The sequence below is a fragment of the Bactrocera neohumeralis genome, chromosome 2 (genome assembly GCF_024586455.1).
Source record: "Bactrocera neohumeralis isolate Rockhampton chromosome 2, APGP_CSIRO_Bneo_wtdbg2-racon-allhic-juicebox.fasta_v2, whole genome shotgun sequence".
Classification (NCBI taxonomy): Eukaryota; Metazoa; Arthropoda; class Insecta; order Diptera; family Tephritidae; genus Bactrocera; species Bactrocera neohumeralis.
In genome coordinates, this window is record NC_065919.1 from 76,534,544 (window position 1) to 76,551,239 (window position 16,696).

At 29.4% G+C, this 16,696-nt stretch overlaps 1 protein-coding gene across 17 annotated transcripts in view; it reads left to right on the forward strand.

Annotated features, from left to right (window-relative positions):
• Positions 1–16,696, forward strand: part of LOC126755256 (heterogeneous nuclear ribonucleoprotein R) — a 148,503-nt gene that overhangs the window by 92,052 nt on the left and 39,755 nt on the right. For all 17 annotated transcript variants that reach the window (XM_050467714.1, XM_050467697.1, XM_050467706.1 and 14 more), the window contains exons 2-4: positions 15,296–15,414; positions 16,000–16,321; positions 16,386–16,627. In XM_050467714.1, the coding sequence (XP_050323671.1) occupies positions 15,296–15,414; positions 16,000–16,321; positions 16,386–16,627 (683 nt within the window). The remainder of the gene's footprint in view (positions 1–15,295; positions 15,415–15,999; positions 16,322–16,385; positions 16,628–16,696) is intronic.

The window sequence follows — 16,696 nt, forward strand, 5'->3', positions numbered from 1 at the left end:
ATGATGTTGAAAAATGTAAACATTAAATTAAAAATTGTTTTAAGTCTAAAAAATTTTAAAAATAAAATAAATTTTTTTTTAATAAAAAATAGTTTTTTAATTTTAACTTATTGTTTTAAATTTAAAAAAAAATTAAAAGAAATAATTTTATAAAAAATCAATTTTTAATTTTTATAAGAAAGAAACAATTTTTATAAAACAAAATTTATAAAAAAAAAATATTTTTAAAATGTAAAACAATAATTAAAAAAAAAACTCTTTTCAGTTTTAATAACAAAAAGAATAAAAATTGTTTTTCTTTAATGAAAATAGTTTTGTAAAAATTTAAATAAATTATCAAAATTAAATTAAAATCCGTTTTAAACATTTTTCTATATTAATTTATTAGGTAAGTTATTAAGACAAATGTAAAAATATATTTTTATTAGTTTTAGTATATTTTTGTTTATTTATACTTTACTGCCAATAATATTTTAGTTATTTTTAAGCTTGATTTTCTGCTTAAATTTGGTTATTCTTTTAAAAACCAAAAAAATTTGTGTTTCTTTATAAAAAATAGTTCGTTTAATTTTTGTTTAAGATTAAAACAAAAAATGAAAATTCAACATCGTCACATAACCGAAATTTCTTCACTTTAAATTTAAACCTGAAATAGCTATAGCTCCCTGCGGACAACCACACCAACGTATCCTTAAGCTAATAAGTTCGTGCTCGTTATAAATAACTGCATAATATTGCATTTAGCCACTGCAGCAACAGTACCTGCTGCCTGTCTGCCAGCATAGCATGGCTATTACCATAAATCACTAGGATATTCGAGCAATGCACCGGTGAATAGTCAACGACACGCCATCCGGCCACCCAATACACTCATAAGTACACACATACATGCATACAGTGCTTACATTCACCATACACTACAAGCAGCCCACAGCTCCATGCTCCAAATGGTAATTATACTATGTCACCGAGTGGCACCTCTGCTGCGGTGCCTGCTGTCGACTGCGGCAAGCGTTATCGAATCCATAAATATTTTCACCCCAACGATTAAACAGAGATTTTGCCATAGTCAAATATGTAGCCACACACACACACATACGCAACTAGATGCATAATATTTATGGTGACTGGGCATATCGGTGTTATTCAATGTTGTTATCCTTGCAAGCCAAATGCAGAAAAATGGCAAAAGCAACAATAACAAAAGCTTAAGCTAAGAGTGTATATGTGTAAGTGTGTGCAGGTGCTTCATATATGTGTGTGTGTGTGTACTCAAAAATCGATATTCAAGTTACACGTTGCATAGTAGCAGTCAGTGCCAGCGGTGGCACCTTTCATACATACATAAAATATATAATTTGTGTGTGTGTTTTTGCGCAAGCATGCTCATCCCACCTATCCTCACTCTACATCAACAACACCCCGTTTTTGGCGCGCCCAACTTTTTTCCAGCAACAAATTGCTGTGCCGGTGTTTCCATGGCATTTGTTGTTGATATTATTGTTTTCCTTATTTATTGTATTGTTGTCTCGTCTATCCTCGTTGTATTGCTTCATTCCGGAAATATTTGTCCGCCGGAATACCTAACATAGCGCGCCCGGGCTCAGCCAACACCCATTCTTCACGTGGCTCAACGCGACTCGACTCGACTCGAGTCGACCGTCAAAGCCGACTGACGAAGCGCCAAACTGCTGTCGTCAAGGATTTATTTGTTGATGTCGTGGCGCAATCGTTTGCATATGTGCAATGTATGTGTGTGTCTAACGTCTATGGGGTCCAACAACACTGCAATTGTCTATAAACAAACGCTGTAAATGACAGTGAGAATGTTGCGCGATTGTTGTTGTTGTTGTTACGGTGAAAGAATTCAGGCGTTTGCGCGAAATTTTGTTGTTGTTTATTTTTAGTTTATTTGCTATATATTTATTCTTTTCTGCTGGCATTTAGACTGTAGTCGTCATTTTTGCTTTGATGTTTACTTCGTCATGCTTGGTAAGGACAATCGAACGCAAAGCCTTGCTGTCGAACTTCCTTGTTGTGCAGACCAAAAAAAAAACGGAGAAAGCCATAGCGGAATATGTATGTATATGAAAACTAATTGAACTCGAAACGCGTCTGCGCAGTACTGATTCACGCTTTTGTGCTTTATTTACCATGTTCTTATTTTTTATGCTTTTTTGACTTGATTTTTCCAAAACCGAATCTTTTTTTGAATTCCTTGCAACTTTGCACTACATTTTTCTAATTTTTATACGGAGCTGATAAGTTTTTTGTATAGACTTGATGAGTTTAGCAAAAAACGTGCACTTTTACACTTATTATTTTTCGATTATTTCGATACATCAATTTATCGATTTTTCTGAAAAGTAAATTTATCGATATTTTTCGAAAACTGCGTTTACAAAATTATCGTTTTGAAACCGTCAATACTTCTATTATTTCTGCATTTTCAAAGTTACGGCTCAATAATTTCATAACAGGTAATTACCGATAAATTTTGGTAAAAATTTACATTAAATTTTGTTTTATGTAAATTTTTTTTTAATTATTTAGGGAATTGTTTAATAAGCTTATTAAAAATTTTAATTTGTATTTATCGATAATTAAATCGGAAATTTGTGTAAAATCAACCATTTTTTTATTTGTCGATAATAAAACTTTTTGATTAAAAAAACAATAAAAACTAAGAATAATGTTTTCATTTTAATAAAAAAATATATTTTAAAAATAGTTATGTACTAAAAATTATATAACCGATTGTTAGATTTCGATAATAGTCGTCGATAACAAATTTTTATATTTAAATTTTTTTTTTATTTTTTTTATTAAATAATTTTGATTTTATAAATAATATGTTTCCTATTTATCGATAACAAATTAATAGTAACAACAAATTATTTACAAAGAATTATGCGCTTTCGAAGAAAATATTTCACAAATAATTAAGTTTAAAAAATTTAATTAAAAAATAAGTTTGTATCCAAGACTTCACGAAAGATATGAAGTCCATTCATCTGAATTTTTTAAACAAAAATGATATCAAAAACTTGAATAAATGTGAATATTAAGAATTTCAAACCCGATAGAAGACAACATCAAGTCTGACGTTGAATGTCACCGGAGAGAAAACTCACGAAATTTTTGGCCAGCTCTTACACATTGCAATTCAAATATATTAACAAGAATTTATTTATTTCTACACAAGTGTAATTTGTTGTCACACCAAAAAAATGCCACCCTTAAAAATTATGAAGCTTCTTTTGGCTGCGAAGTTGTCTGCATTCGCCGGCAGTGCAAATATGTGAGTAAACGACACCCCAACAATGCGCTGAACTTGTTTTGCTAATAAAAATGCGCAACACTGTATATGTGTGAATGCATGTGTGTGTGCGTTTTTGCCATTACAAAACCGCTTCGAGGGTGTGTCTTGCAACACTTGCGCCCACTCGGCTGTTTTGCGTTTATATGAGCTTTGTATGTGAATGCTGACGCTGTTAATGTTGCTTTTGTTGCAAGGATAACAGCAGACACAAAAACAACACTGTCAAGATAAAAATAAACACAGCTAGTTTTTTGGTGGTGTGGGAGTTGTTGTTATGTTGGTGGTAACAACACGAAAATTATTGAGGTAGCCGAACAATGTTTGGCAATAAATTTAATACATACATATATACAAATATACATACATACATATCTGCCTGAGCAGGCACTGTGAAACGCAAAGTGCATAGAATTGAAAATTAATACGTTGTTGGGTATTTTTGGGGTATTTACAGTTATTTATTTTAATTTTAATATTTTTTTTTATATTTTTTTTCTTAAATTTTTTATTTATATTTTTTTGTGGCGAAATTTGGTTTTTCGAACATTGTGCGGTTGGACCAACACCATTGGCACTTGCTTGGCGGTGTAAAAGTGCATTTCGCTCCCCACCACAAAGCGCACATTCTTGTTGATGGTGCCACATGCCACACTATGTATTCCCAGGCATCGATTCAATTACTTGAACATTGTTAATTTACATGATTGCCATTTTGAGCTTGACTTGTTGTTGTTGTTGCCAGCCAAGCCATTTTGTTTGCATTGTTTAACCCCATTTACACATTTCCTCTTTGACAATTTCGCATTTGCATAGACACGGCTGGTGGCGCTTGTGGTTCATGCCAGCTATGCTCCAGGTGTGTGTGTGTGTGCAATTTTGACATTTCCAAAAGCATTGCGCCGAGAGTCGAGTAAACAAACTAGCAAACAAACAGCCAGCCAGACAGCCGGCACTTGCAATTGTGCAAACACACACATATCAACACTTGCAAACGTTGGCGAATCTGAGCTTTATGCCATTTCGCTATTTTACTTTCGCACACATATGTACATATGCACGTTGGTTGTAGCATTGCTCTTTTGGGTTATTGGCAACGCTTCGTTGCGCTCTACAATCTGCAATTCTGCTCCGCCCTTGCACCGGTAATGGCAGCATAGCTTCCTATCGAGCGGAAGTGCCTATGCGGTGGCTATAAATTTAGTGGCATTCCAGCGCACACACACACACACGCATACAGTGCACACTTATTGCACTCACAGGCAGCACTAACTGGAAACAACAATCAGCTTGGTTGCTTGCCAAAATTCCGGCAATTTATGGGTCACAGCGGTCGATGTACTAAGTTACGGCCCAAAAGTGGAATCAACTGTTTCGAAAAAAAAAAAATGTTTCCAATAGTTCTGAAATTGTTTGTTTTTGCCTGGAAAAATCTGAAATACCATAAGTGCTCCAATTAAAATGCCATTTGAAGTGCCAAAATTAAAAAAAAAAAAATAAGTTTTCTGTCAGTTTCTATTCGGAAACGCTACATTCAAAGCGAAAATATTGAAAAATTAGTTTGAAGAACAATCCTTTGAAACAAAAAATATACCGTTATGGTCCATACTTGAATTTCACAGATTATACAAATATTGAAGACAAACTTTTTGCAAAAAAATTATTATTATTGTTAAAAGTATTACATTAAAAATTCTAAAACCTAAATCTAAATATATTTTTGTAATTTAGAGCAGTTTGATTTACAAGGAGACAAAAACAGGAAAAATCGCGTATGCGCGAATTGTTCTATGGATCATTCTGCAAACCTTTGTGTAAGGGACTATTAGTCTAAAATCGGGTTTGATACAGTGATTTTAAAGCCGAAGTTTTTTTTTTAAGATATCCGAATCTAATTTACCGCGAAGCTGCATTTTGAAATTCCATAGAATATTTGTCGGAATCGGTCAGTTCGTACGACTATAGCAAATATCTCCCATACAACCGATTATTCAGATTTTTAAAGCTTTGCCTCAAAACTCGGTGGCTCGATACTGGCTTTAGTAGGTATTTATCCTTTTTTTTAAATAAACCATATTTCATAAAAAAAATTATCTAAAACTAAAATTGAATTGGTGTGTTAAAATTAATAAAAAAAATATTAAAAAAAAAAAATAAAAATAAAAAAATTAAAAAGAAACGCAATAATAATGAAAAATAAGCAATACTAAATATATTCCTCAATTCTTTCTCTGTTTTTTAATCAATATTAAATTCAATTCAATTTCTCAATTAAAAAAAAAAAATAATAATAAAAATAATAAAAAAAATTAAAAAGAAATGCAATAATAATGTAAAATAAGCAATAATAAATATATTCCTAAATTCTTGCTCTGTTTTTTTTAATCAATATTAAATTCATTTCAATTTCTCAACAAAAAGTTATTTCTGATTTTGTGTTTAAAGTTTTATAAAAAAAAATAAAATAAATATATTTCAAAATTTATTAATATCTCACAAACAGCGCCAAGTTGATACACACATATCATATTTTATTAAAATTTAGTAGCGTCGACCTTTTTTTAGCACTAAATACATACATACATATCAGAGATTAGCCAATAAAATCTCATATTTCAAATAAAGTTGGAAAATAATTTTTTATATTTTTTCTCGTTAATTTTTATCAAATTATATATAATTGTGATTTCTTATTAATAAAAAAACAAGACACTCTAACTTTCATATATTTTGAAAATCGATAACCACGAACTAAATTCCAAAGCGTTCTTTATTATTGCTTAATTTTAGATGCTTGCGCCATGAGAAATTATTGCTAAAAACTAAAAAGCATATATTTAATGTTTTCTCAAATATTTTAATTTAAAAAAATATGTACATATGTATGTATATGTATTTAATTATTAATATTATTATATATTTTATCTTTATTTATTGTTTACTTTTTGTTTTTAATGTACATACATATATGTTTTAATTATTATATATTTTATTTTTATTTATTTTTTACTTTAATTATTTTTTTTAACGAAAAAAAAATATTTTCTCTTCTGAAAGATAGAATTTTTTTAACATAAAAAATTTTGTCTGAGTGTATGACACATATGTATGTAATCATCCTTGACTGTCACAGCTGACAAAATAGTTGTGTTGTGGTTTCATTTGCGGTTATAATTGCATACACCAATATATATGTGTAATATATACGTGCCTATGTACCGTAAAGTCACCACGAAAGCGTGTGCTGCTGCGCAATTTGCGCTGGCTTATATAGCTATTAATGCACTTAAATATCCACGCACACTCATGTATACATATAGGTACATATAGGTATACATATATTTATAGATGTGTCTTCTTGGACAATACGGTGTTTTAATAAAATTTCGCAAAATCCCCAACAGACACATAGCACACTGTTATAATGCTTCGGGCAGCCCTACTGGGCTTGGCGCAATTGTTATTTGCTATTGTATTGTGATTTTATGCAAGTATGTGTGTACATACATAGGTAGATATACATATACTAAATACAGATATATTTAGCGACATGCCAAAACTATGCGTTGCAATATTTTGCATTCCCACACTCTCCGCATTTTCTGCATATATTTACTTAATACACTTAAATTTTGTGTGTGTGCGTGCGTGTGAGTGTACTTTGAGTCATGTTTTGAATAATTAATGAATGAAATTGCTACTGGCAAAGCTTGCAACGTGTGTCCATGTAAACTGTCAAGCTTCATTGCACTTACACACTTAAATGAACACATGTATATAATATATTTATATGTAGTTGCATACATAAGTAGAATGCACTTTTGCGGCATAAAATGGATTTAAATTGCAGTTGCAAACATTTTATGCGCAAAGTTTTTGGAAAAGCGCAAAGTAGCACAATGCGGTTATCCACATGGAAGATTTAGTGAATTTCACTAAATTCACGCTTTAAAGACCTTGAGTATTTAACTAATAGATATTTATGCATGGGATGTGAATATGTCCCAGAAGGATGAAAAAGTATGCGTTTGTGTATATTTAATGGAAAGAAGAAAAGTTAGTGTGAAAAGTTCAGTTGGATACAAAAAGTATGCAAAAATGTTTGTAAATTTTTACAAAAAAAAAACAAAAATTTATGAATTATATACCTAGTTACACATACATACATATACATATACATACATACATACATATATAAATTCGGCTCAAAAAATACTTAATTTGCTATGTTTCATTTTAAAACAATCTGTTCTCAAGAAAAATATTTCGAATGATCTTCTATTTCATAATTATATAACACCTTTCCCTCTAGTTTATACTATTTCACAGCGTATTTCAAACCAGACTTCTGTTTATTAATGGTGTTGGCGCCAAAATTTAGGCAACACTTAAGCAAATATTTGATATTCACAACTCTACTTCAACAACTAACAAAAGATCACAAGATTGGGGGTCTTATATTTTTAAAATTTAAAGAATAATGACACAACAAGTAAATTATAAAAAGTGTAACATATAACAATAAAAGTATAAAAAATATTTAAGAAAAAAATTAATAATAGAATAAAATGTATAAAAAAATATATAATTAATAAAAACAAATAAAAAAAATTTAGGCAGTTTAAAATATTTTTTTTTTTAATATTTAAAATATAATAAAATGTATAAAAAAATACATAAATAATAAAAATAAAAATAAATAAAAAAATTTCATGGTGTTTAATTTTTTTCTAATAACAATCCCATAAATTAACATATTATTTCTTTAAAAATATATTTCCTTAACTTTTATTATTTCCTGACATTCTTTAAAGCAGTTAATAAATTGTACACACCATTTATATTCTGTATTAAAATTTCTGTCTAGCTAAAAATCAATTAATCATGTATTTATATGCATATGTATATACATATGTACATATTTCGATGTTCTACGCAAAGTTGTAGCTCAAATATCGCGTTACTGGTTAATTAATGTTTCAAAATTTGCTAAAAATATTTACTTTTCCATTTGAAATTGAAATATTAACTCAAAACTTAATAATTAATCATTTTAAATATATAATATTAATTATTATCTTTCAAAAATGATAATTTAACAAAATGTTCCAACAAGAATTTTATATTTTTTACAATACATATATAATATATATTGTATATAAATGTATAAAAACCAATTTATTATTTTTAAAAATTATAAAAATCCTGTTGTGGAACATTCTGCATAATTATTATTTTTGAAAGATAATAATTAATTTATGTATACATATATGTATATATGTATAAACATTTATGCATCTTTCACTTTGGCTGCCATTTATTTTATTACCTTTGCTTGGCGCTATTTTTAATATTTCTCACCCGTCGCAATGGAGGCAGCTGATAAAAATAAAAAGACAACAAAAACGATAATCCGAATGAAGTTCAATGCCAAACAGAAAAACAAATACAGTTAATATTAAAACAATTTATTATAAATTATATATATATACATTTAATATAAATATTTAATATAAATATGAAAATATTTCTATTGCTTAAAACGTACTCTCATTTCTTATTCCCTTTCTAACAATAAATGTCTATGCTGGTTTTTAATTTAATTAATGTTTAACATTACGCAATCTTTATTGACAATGCTTCTGCTGAGCGTACAACTGTCTTTCTATTAAGAATTTGTTAAGTATGCTACTATTTTGGTGTTTTATTTTCATTATTTTTTATACATATTTTAAACGATGAAAATTTATAGCGAATGGCGCACTTTGCACAAACTCTAAGCTATATGTACACACATATGTACATGGGTATATATACATATGTATATATAGATATGTGTATATACCCTTAGTTTGTTGCGAGTTTTAGTTGGCAAGAGAGCATATTACAATAAAATACAAAAATAAAACAAAAATATTTTCGAATTTTTATTTGAGTTTGCAAATTTGAATATGCTTTGGCTCATTTGTGTGCAAACACGTGCGAAGTTTGTTCGCATTCCTTTTTGTTGCTGTATTTTGTTGTATTTATTTATTCATTATTCGCTACTTGGTCCCCTTTGCAGTGGATATGAGCACATATAATATGTACATATGTATGTATCTCTGTTGAGTATTAAAGAGAACTTCTAACGAGCTGATCAACAAAAAGCTTTTGCATTTTTTATGCGCGCTGCCAAGGACAAAGAAAGCCAATTGAATTCTTTGACAGATAAATTAGTCATGAAAAAACGTTTGCCAACGTTTGTAGCGTACGAAATACTCAAAAGTGTGTCGAGCAAACATTTTGACTAATTTTAAAATGTACATGCTTACATACATACATATATAAATAGTATGTATGTATGTTTATGAGCGTTGCTCTCTGATTTGAATATCTTATCGCCTCATCAATACATCAATTGTACACACATATATACATCCGAACATATATATAAAATGACTTAAATAGGTATACACAAAAGAGCAAATAAACCAAAAAAAAAAATAAATAAACTTACCCGTTAGCTGATCATTGTATTTTTTTTTCTTTTTTTTTTTTTTTTTTTTGAGATTTCTCTACTTTAGAATTTGCACATTCTTTATGAGCAGAGATAAATGCAAACATACATATGTACATATTATGTGAAACGTGAATTCGCATAAGCAGTGCTAGCACAATTATACTAAAAGCAAGCGGAAGAGGAGCAAAAGAGCGAGACGTGACGCTTAGATACACACTCTATGTATTTTAGCAACATTTGTTGAACATTGTTTGAACCCACTCACCGCAAAAATTTGCTAAAATACAAAAGTAAAAAGGAAAGTGCAAAAAATGCTACAAAAATAACACACACAAAATTCAAAAAGCAGCAAAGAAAAAAATTCAAATTAAACAATAAGTAAATACAAATAAAATTGCCAAACTCGTAAAAAGTGTACGTAGTATATACATATGTAGATATGTATGTAAGTGTGCTTGTTGTATGCGATGCGGAGCAAGCTGCGGCGACAGTTGGCACTTTTCTATTATTCGTGTTTGCACAAAGCTGTTAAATTCTATGGCTAGCAAGCTAGCAAACATCGTTCTACCTCCATTTATTTCGATATTTAAGTAAAATATGTATATATTCATAAAAATATATTTATATACATATACATACATATGCACATGCACGCTTGCCGTACAGTTGGTTTGCCAAGTTATGATACACGATTGTTGTTTATTGAAAAAAATATGTATACAAAATAATAAAAAAAATCATAAAACAAAAAACATGCCAAATTATAAGAATTACATTATTAAATCAAAAAATAAAGTAAAATTAAAAAAAAATACATACAATTAAAAAAATACATAATTTAATATACCAACACAAAAAAAAAGAACATCAAAAATATATAAAAAAAACATAATAATATAAAAAATTGAAAAAAAATCATAGCATTAAAAATTGCATGCCAAATTATACAAATTAAATAGTTAAACCAAAAAAATAAAGTAAAATGTTAAAAAATACGTAACTAAATATAAAAAATATACCAAAAATATATAATATATTTCAGTAGCAAAATTATTAAAAAGTAAATAAAAAAACAATCATAATGTTAAAAGTTATGTCAAATTATAAAAACTAAATAACTAAAAAACAAAATTAAGGAAAATTAAAAAAAAATCCATAATTAAATGTACAAAAATATAAAGTTATATAAAAAACAACAATAAAAAACCATAATATTAAAAATTAAATAATTAAACAAAAGAAATACATAATCAAATATAAAAAAATAAATAATATATGTATAAATTTCAATGTATAAATTTCAAATTCAAAAATTTCATGTATAAATTTCAATTTTTTATATAAAAAAATTATAAATAAAATAAAATCATAATGTTAAAAATGCAAAATTATAAAAATTAAAAGGTTAAACCAAAAAATATTTTAAAAATCCATAATTGAAAATACAAAAATATATCGATTTCGTTAGCAAAAAAAATTAAAAAAAAAAATATTTGCATACATACATATGTATGTATATACAAAAATAATCAAAATTATAAAAATAAATATATAAATATGGAAAAGCACCCTTTGTATTTTACAAAAATTTATAATTAAAAAAAATACAAATATTTAATACTAATACAAAAAAAAAACAAATTAAAAACCAAAATAAATTAATAAAATGCGTACCATTATTCGTTGCACCTACGGTATCTTCGATATACTATGTATTTATACGTTACTCAAATGGCAGCAGCGTGTTCACGCGTCGCTTTGGCTACACATCAAAAACTAATTGCCAGTATATTTGTATAACTAATGCCCCTTCATACATGCCCACACACAAAAACCCGCTTGTCATATACATAAAGCAGCTGATTAAGATTTTTTCAAAAAATTATTTATGTGGTCTAAATTTATTTGCACCGCTAACCCAGTTTAAACAAGTTTAATAAAAAACAACAAAAATATTTTTTTCGCGAAATTCGCTTTCATGCTGCAGAGCACTGAATAGTTCGCTGTTTCTACCTGGCAACTCAGAACGCTGATTCTTGTTATCTTCCAACTGGTACGTAACAACTTAATCAGTTACGTTAGCTTTGAGCAGTTAATTCTTTACATACATATATAAATTTATCAATTACGTTTGTTTGCTACAGTTATCTATGTGTATATACATGTATGTATGTATGTATGTATGTATACTAACTACGAATATAAGGACGTCATCATTCACCTAAATTTATCACATTTTGGAAAGAAATTTAGTGTGCCTTTCAATGTCAATGTTGGGTCTTAACTAATTTATCTCAAATATTGCTTGTTGTAGAAAAAAAATTAAGAGAATGAAAATTACAAATAAAAACCTAAAAATAATATTTTCCGTTTTTTCATTATATTTTAAATATGAAAAAAGTTATGAACAATTGCTTTGAAATGTTGCTGAAAATATTATAGATATATGGATATAAAAATTTAATTTTTAAGCATTCAGCAAGAAGTTTATTTTCAAGTTTTTTATAAAAATTTAAGTATTTCCAAAAAATCGAAATTGAGCTTTTTTTATTGCTTACGATTCACTATATCATATTATGTATGCAAGAGTTAATAAATACTCTCAATATATAACCAATATATAATCATTTTATTGGTCATGAAATACCCAAAATTTAACCAATATATAACCATTTTATAACCAAAACATAAATTTTGTTTCAATATGCGTGGCTTCTATTATATCGTTTTTCCTTCGCCTGTAAACTTATGAAAAATAAAGTTACATTATTTTGCATTTTAGGTGACGATATATAGTATTACATAGTTTACATGCAAATTAAATGCATTGTGTGCTTTATGTACACAATTTATACTCAGTTAAAGAGATTAACACTTCTTTTGTTTACAAAAGTTGTCTGCTTGTCAACTTCTTATCAGTTGCATTTTAGAACAGTGCTACAACAACTTTGCACCGACTTAACTATACTAAATACAAGCTAATTGCTCAAGGCTCTAATCTCCGAAGCTTATGTTTGCCCTACAGATTAAAGAAATAACAACAAATCACCAAAAGAATAAAAAAATAATAATACATGTAGGAGGAACAAGGTCTGCTTTAATTGTGTCAGAAAAGTAGGGAATAAATAGAAAAGTAGAGAATAGTCGCGAAAGTGTTTGGTGTTGCTTTTATACTCAACGATTTCGAAAAAGGGGCGATCAGGTATAATAGAGTGGCAATAAATATGTATAAAATGTACATATATATGAATATGAGTTTATATATGTATGTATGTATGAATCTGTACCATATAAAAATAAAAAAATAATTCTTCACCATTTATAAAGTAGGAAGGTTAGTGCTCCAGATGCTTAGAAATGTATGCATTATTTGTTTATACCAAAAGGTCATAACAAAAAAAATACTTCACAAATTTAACAAGAAATACTAATATTGCCACTTATTTTTATATACATACATATGCACGTTTGACATATTTGTAAACTTCATAGACTTTATATATTCATATATTCGTTGTACACATGTACAATTCAGCCGGCAGCCGGTCATTAGCTGGCAAGACAAAGGAATGCGCAAAATAAAGCCTGCGAAACGGCGGTGATATGAATGACAGCATGATATTGGTGAATCGAACAAGCAGCTGTGCTAATAGCACGCTTTGTGCGCGCGTGTGTGTGTATGCGTGGGTGGACCGCAGTGTTGGTGGCGTATACGCAACACAGTGCAGCTGGTGTTTCTCACTGCCGGTCAGTCTATTGAGCCTATTGTGCTCGAGAGCATAGTTAAAAGCTAATACGTTTGTATGTTTTGTATTATTCCAAATACGCACAGATACATGCAGCTAGCAGCTGCCAGCACGCATTTTACATTTTATGTTTATATGTATGTACATATGTACATATATGCTCAACAAACATTAGCGTTCAGCGCGCGTTCATTAGCAGAGCGACACACACTCATTATTGCCGGCAAAGGCACGCACAGTGAAATTAGAAGAAGCAAAAGCAAACGCACCAAAAACGAATGTAGTGGCGACCCAAAGCCTACCGGCCGGTGTCAACGCACTTTGTACGCGCAATTTTCGCGAATTTGCCAAATTTATCATTTTTGTTATTCGCTTTGCGTTTTTTCTTTTGTTTTGTTAACTATTTTCTATGCGCAGCGCCGACATGCGCTCACGCACGCGCGTTCTCTCTCTCTCACACTCTTTATCTCTATGCAGAGAGCTAGTCAAATAGTCAATAGTGCGAGTTGCTGGAGTGTGTGTGTGTTGGCGGAATTTGCACTCCTGCTTTGTTGCTAGGAAATTTTTGCAAATTGCGAATTTGTGCGAAACGCACAGAATGTGCGTCGATGCGTGCGTCAACCTATTTAGCGTTCATTGAACTCCGCTCAAGGTAAATTTTACCAGCGTTTCCGCAATCTTGCGGCGTTTACGCATAGCGAGACGCACGTCGATCATCAGTTACTAATACTATACTAAGTTTGCTGCGCAGAGAGAGTGTGTGAAAGGTGGGAGGCCGGCTTGCAGCGTATTTGTAGTAGGTGGCGGAGAGCGTTTCGCCGGCGTGCGTTGATTTGCAAGTGGTTGATCTGGCGTTAGTGATAGCGTGCTCTACTTTTACACACATATGTACGTGAATATTTAGTTATGTGTGAGCGCTGACTTCCGTGGAGACGCTACGCATAATTCATGATTTCTTACGTTTTTTGCAAACTTTGCGCGTTCACGTGTCGAGTTTATTTATTTTTTATTTATTTTCTGTGAGTATGTATGTAAGTGTGTAGTTTTGCGAATTTCGTGTCATTTTATTTAGGTGTCAGTTCAATAAACTCAAGCGAAGATGAGCAATTAATTTTCTTTATAAAAAGAAAGCGTTACAATCAAAAGTAAAATTTTTGTATACAATTTTTTTAATGGAAAATTATAATATTATTATGAATAAGAAAAACTATTTTCCAGATTTGAGACTAACATATACGCAACGAGAAATATAACTTAAAAATTAAAAATGTAAATAATAAAAATTTTTTATTAAAAAAGTTGTTTATTAAAATTTTTTATTAAAAAATAAGTATTTAAAAAAATATATTAAAAGAATGTTAAACTTAAATAAATATTTTTTTAATAAAAAAATTATTAATATAAATTTAAAAAAATAATAACAATAAACATTTGTTAAAAAAAAAATTTAACAAAAAAAATTCAAAGAAATAATTTTAAATTTAAAAAATATTTATTAAGAAAAATTAAGAAAATATTAAATATTAATATTTATTTATTAAGAAAAATATTTTTTTTTAAATATATTTTATTTTATTATTTATTATTATTATTATTATTATTAAGAATTTTTTTTTTTTAATATTATCGAAAATATTTTTTTTTAATTTTTAATTTTTTTTTTGAAAATATTTTAGATTAAAATTTTATAAATAAATAATTTTAATGTTATTTTTGTTATCTTTATAGAAATGGCGGAAGGCAATGGCGAACTGGTAGATGACATCAACCAAAAATCAGAAGATCGCGGCGATGGTGAAAGAACAGAAGATTATCCAAAACTCTTGGAATATGGCTTAGATAAAAAAGTGAGTAAAGCAGATTACAAAAGTGTAAAAATAATAAAAATTGAGAAAAGAAAAGTCGAAAAGGAGTATAGATCTAATCCCGCGTCTAATATCCGCTGGCATGTAATTTGAGTCTAGCATCATATCTTTATTGCGTTGTTGCCGAGCACTCATCGATCAATAATCAAAAGTAATCTTTTTCGGTCACTTGACTCTAAGCTAGCTCTTAGGCAGTTTTCAGCCAAATCGGTTCAGCCGTGCTTGAATTATAATTATATACATATATTACAAAATTGACCATGATTTTGCGAAAATAGTCTAATAAAATAATTTTGAAAAAAAAGTCTTGCATACTTTTAGGCAACAAATTGAAGTATTGTGAGTGTATTAAGGCAATATATACAAAAAAAAAAACAAAAAAAAGAGGAAAAAATATTTTTTTTAAATTAAATAATAATATATATTATTTCTTTAACCCGGGAAAAATTTTTTTTAAGACCAAATGTTCACGGCTCCTGAATAAGGAATACTTATTTTTGCATAATTTTTTTAATTAGTTACTAACCTCACGCTAACATTTTGCTGCACTTTTTTCTCACTTGTTAGGTTGCCGGCAAACTAGATGATATTTACAAAACAGGTAAATTAGCGCATGTGGAATTGGACGAACGCGCGCTAGATGCGCTTAAAGAGTTTCCGGTTGATGGTGCCTTGAATGTATTGAGTCAGTTCCTCGAATCAAATTTGGAACATGTATCGAATAAGTCTGCGTATTTATGTGGTGTTATGAAAACCTATAGACAAAAAAGCCGCGCCAGCCAACAGGGAGTGCCAACGCCAGCGACCACAGTTCAAGTGAAGGGACCGGATGAGGAGAAAATCAAGAAAATACTCGAAAGAACTGGCTACTCCTTAGATGTGACCACTGGTAATTATATTTTAGTTCGTTAGTGTTGGAAACTGATTTTATTTTTTGTGTATTTCTCTTGCAGGTCAACGCAAATATGGCGGCCCACCACCCAATTGGGATGGTCCGACACCCGGCAATGGCTGCGAAGTTTTCTGTGGGAAAATTCCAAAAGATATGTTTGAGGATGAAATTATACCGTTATTTGAGGAATGCGGTACAATATGGGACCTTAGACTTATGATGGATCCGATGACGGGTACAAATCGTGGATATGCATTTGTTACCTTCACGACGCGTGAAGCGGCTTCAAATGCCGTACGACAGGTAGTTTGAAATTCATTCATCTCCTTAACAATAATTCCAAATTAAAAACTTACTTCAGAAAAAATATGC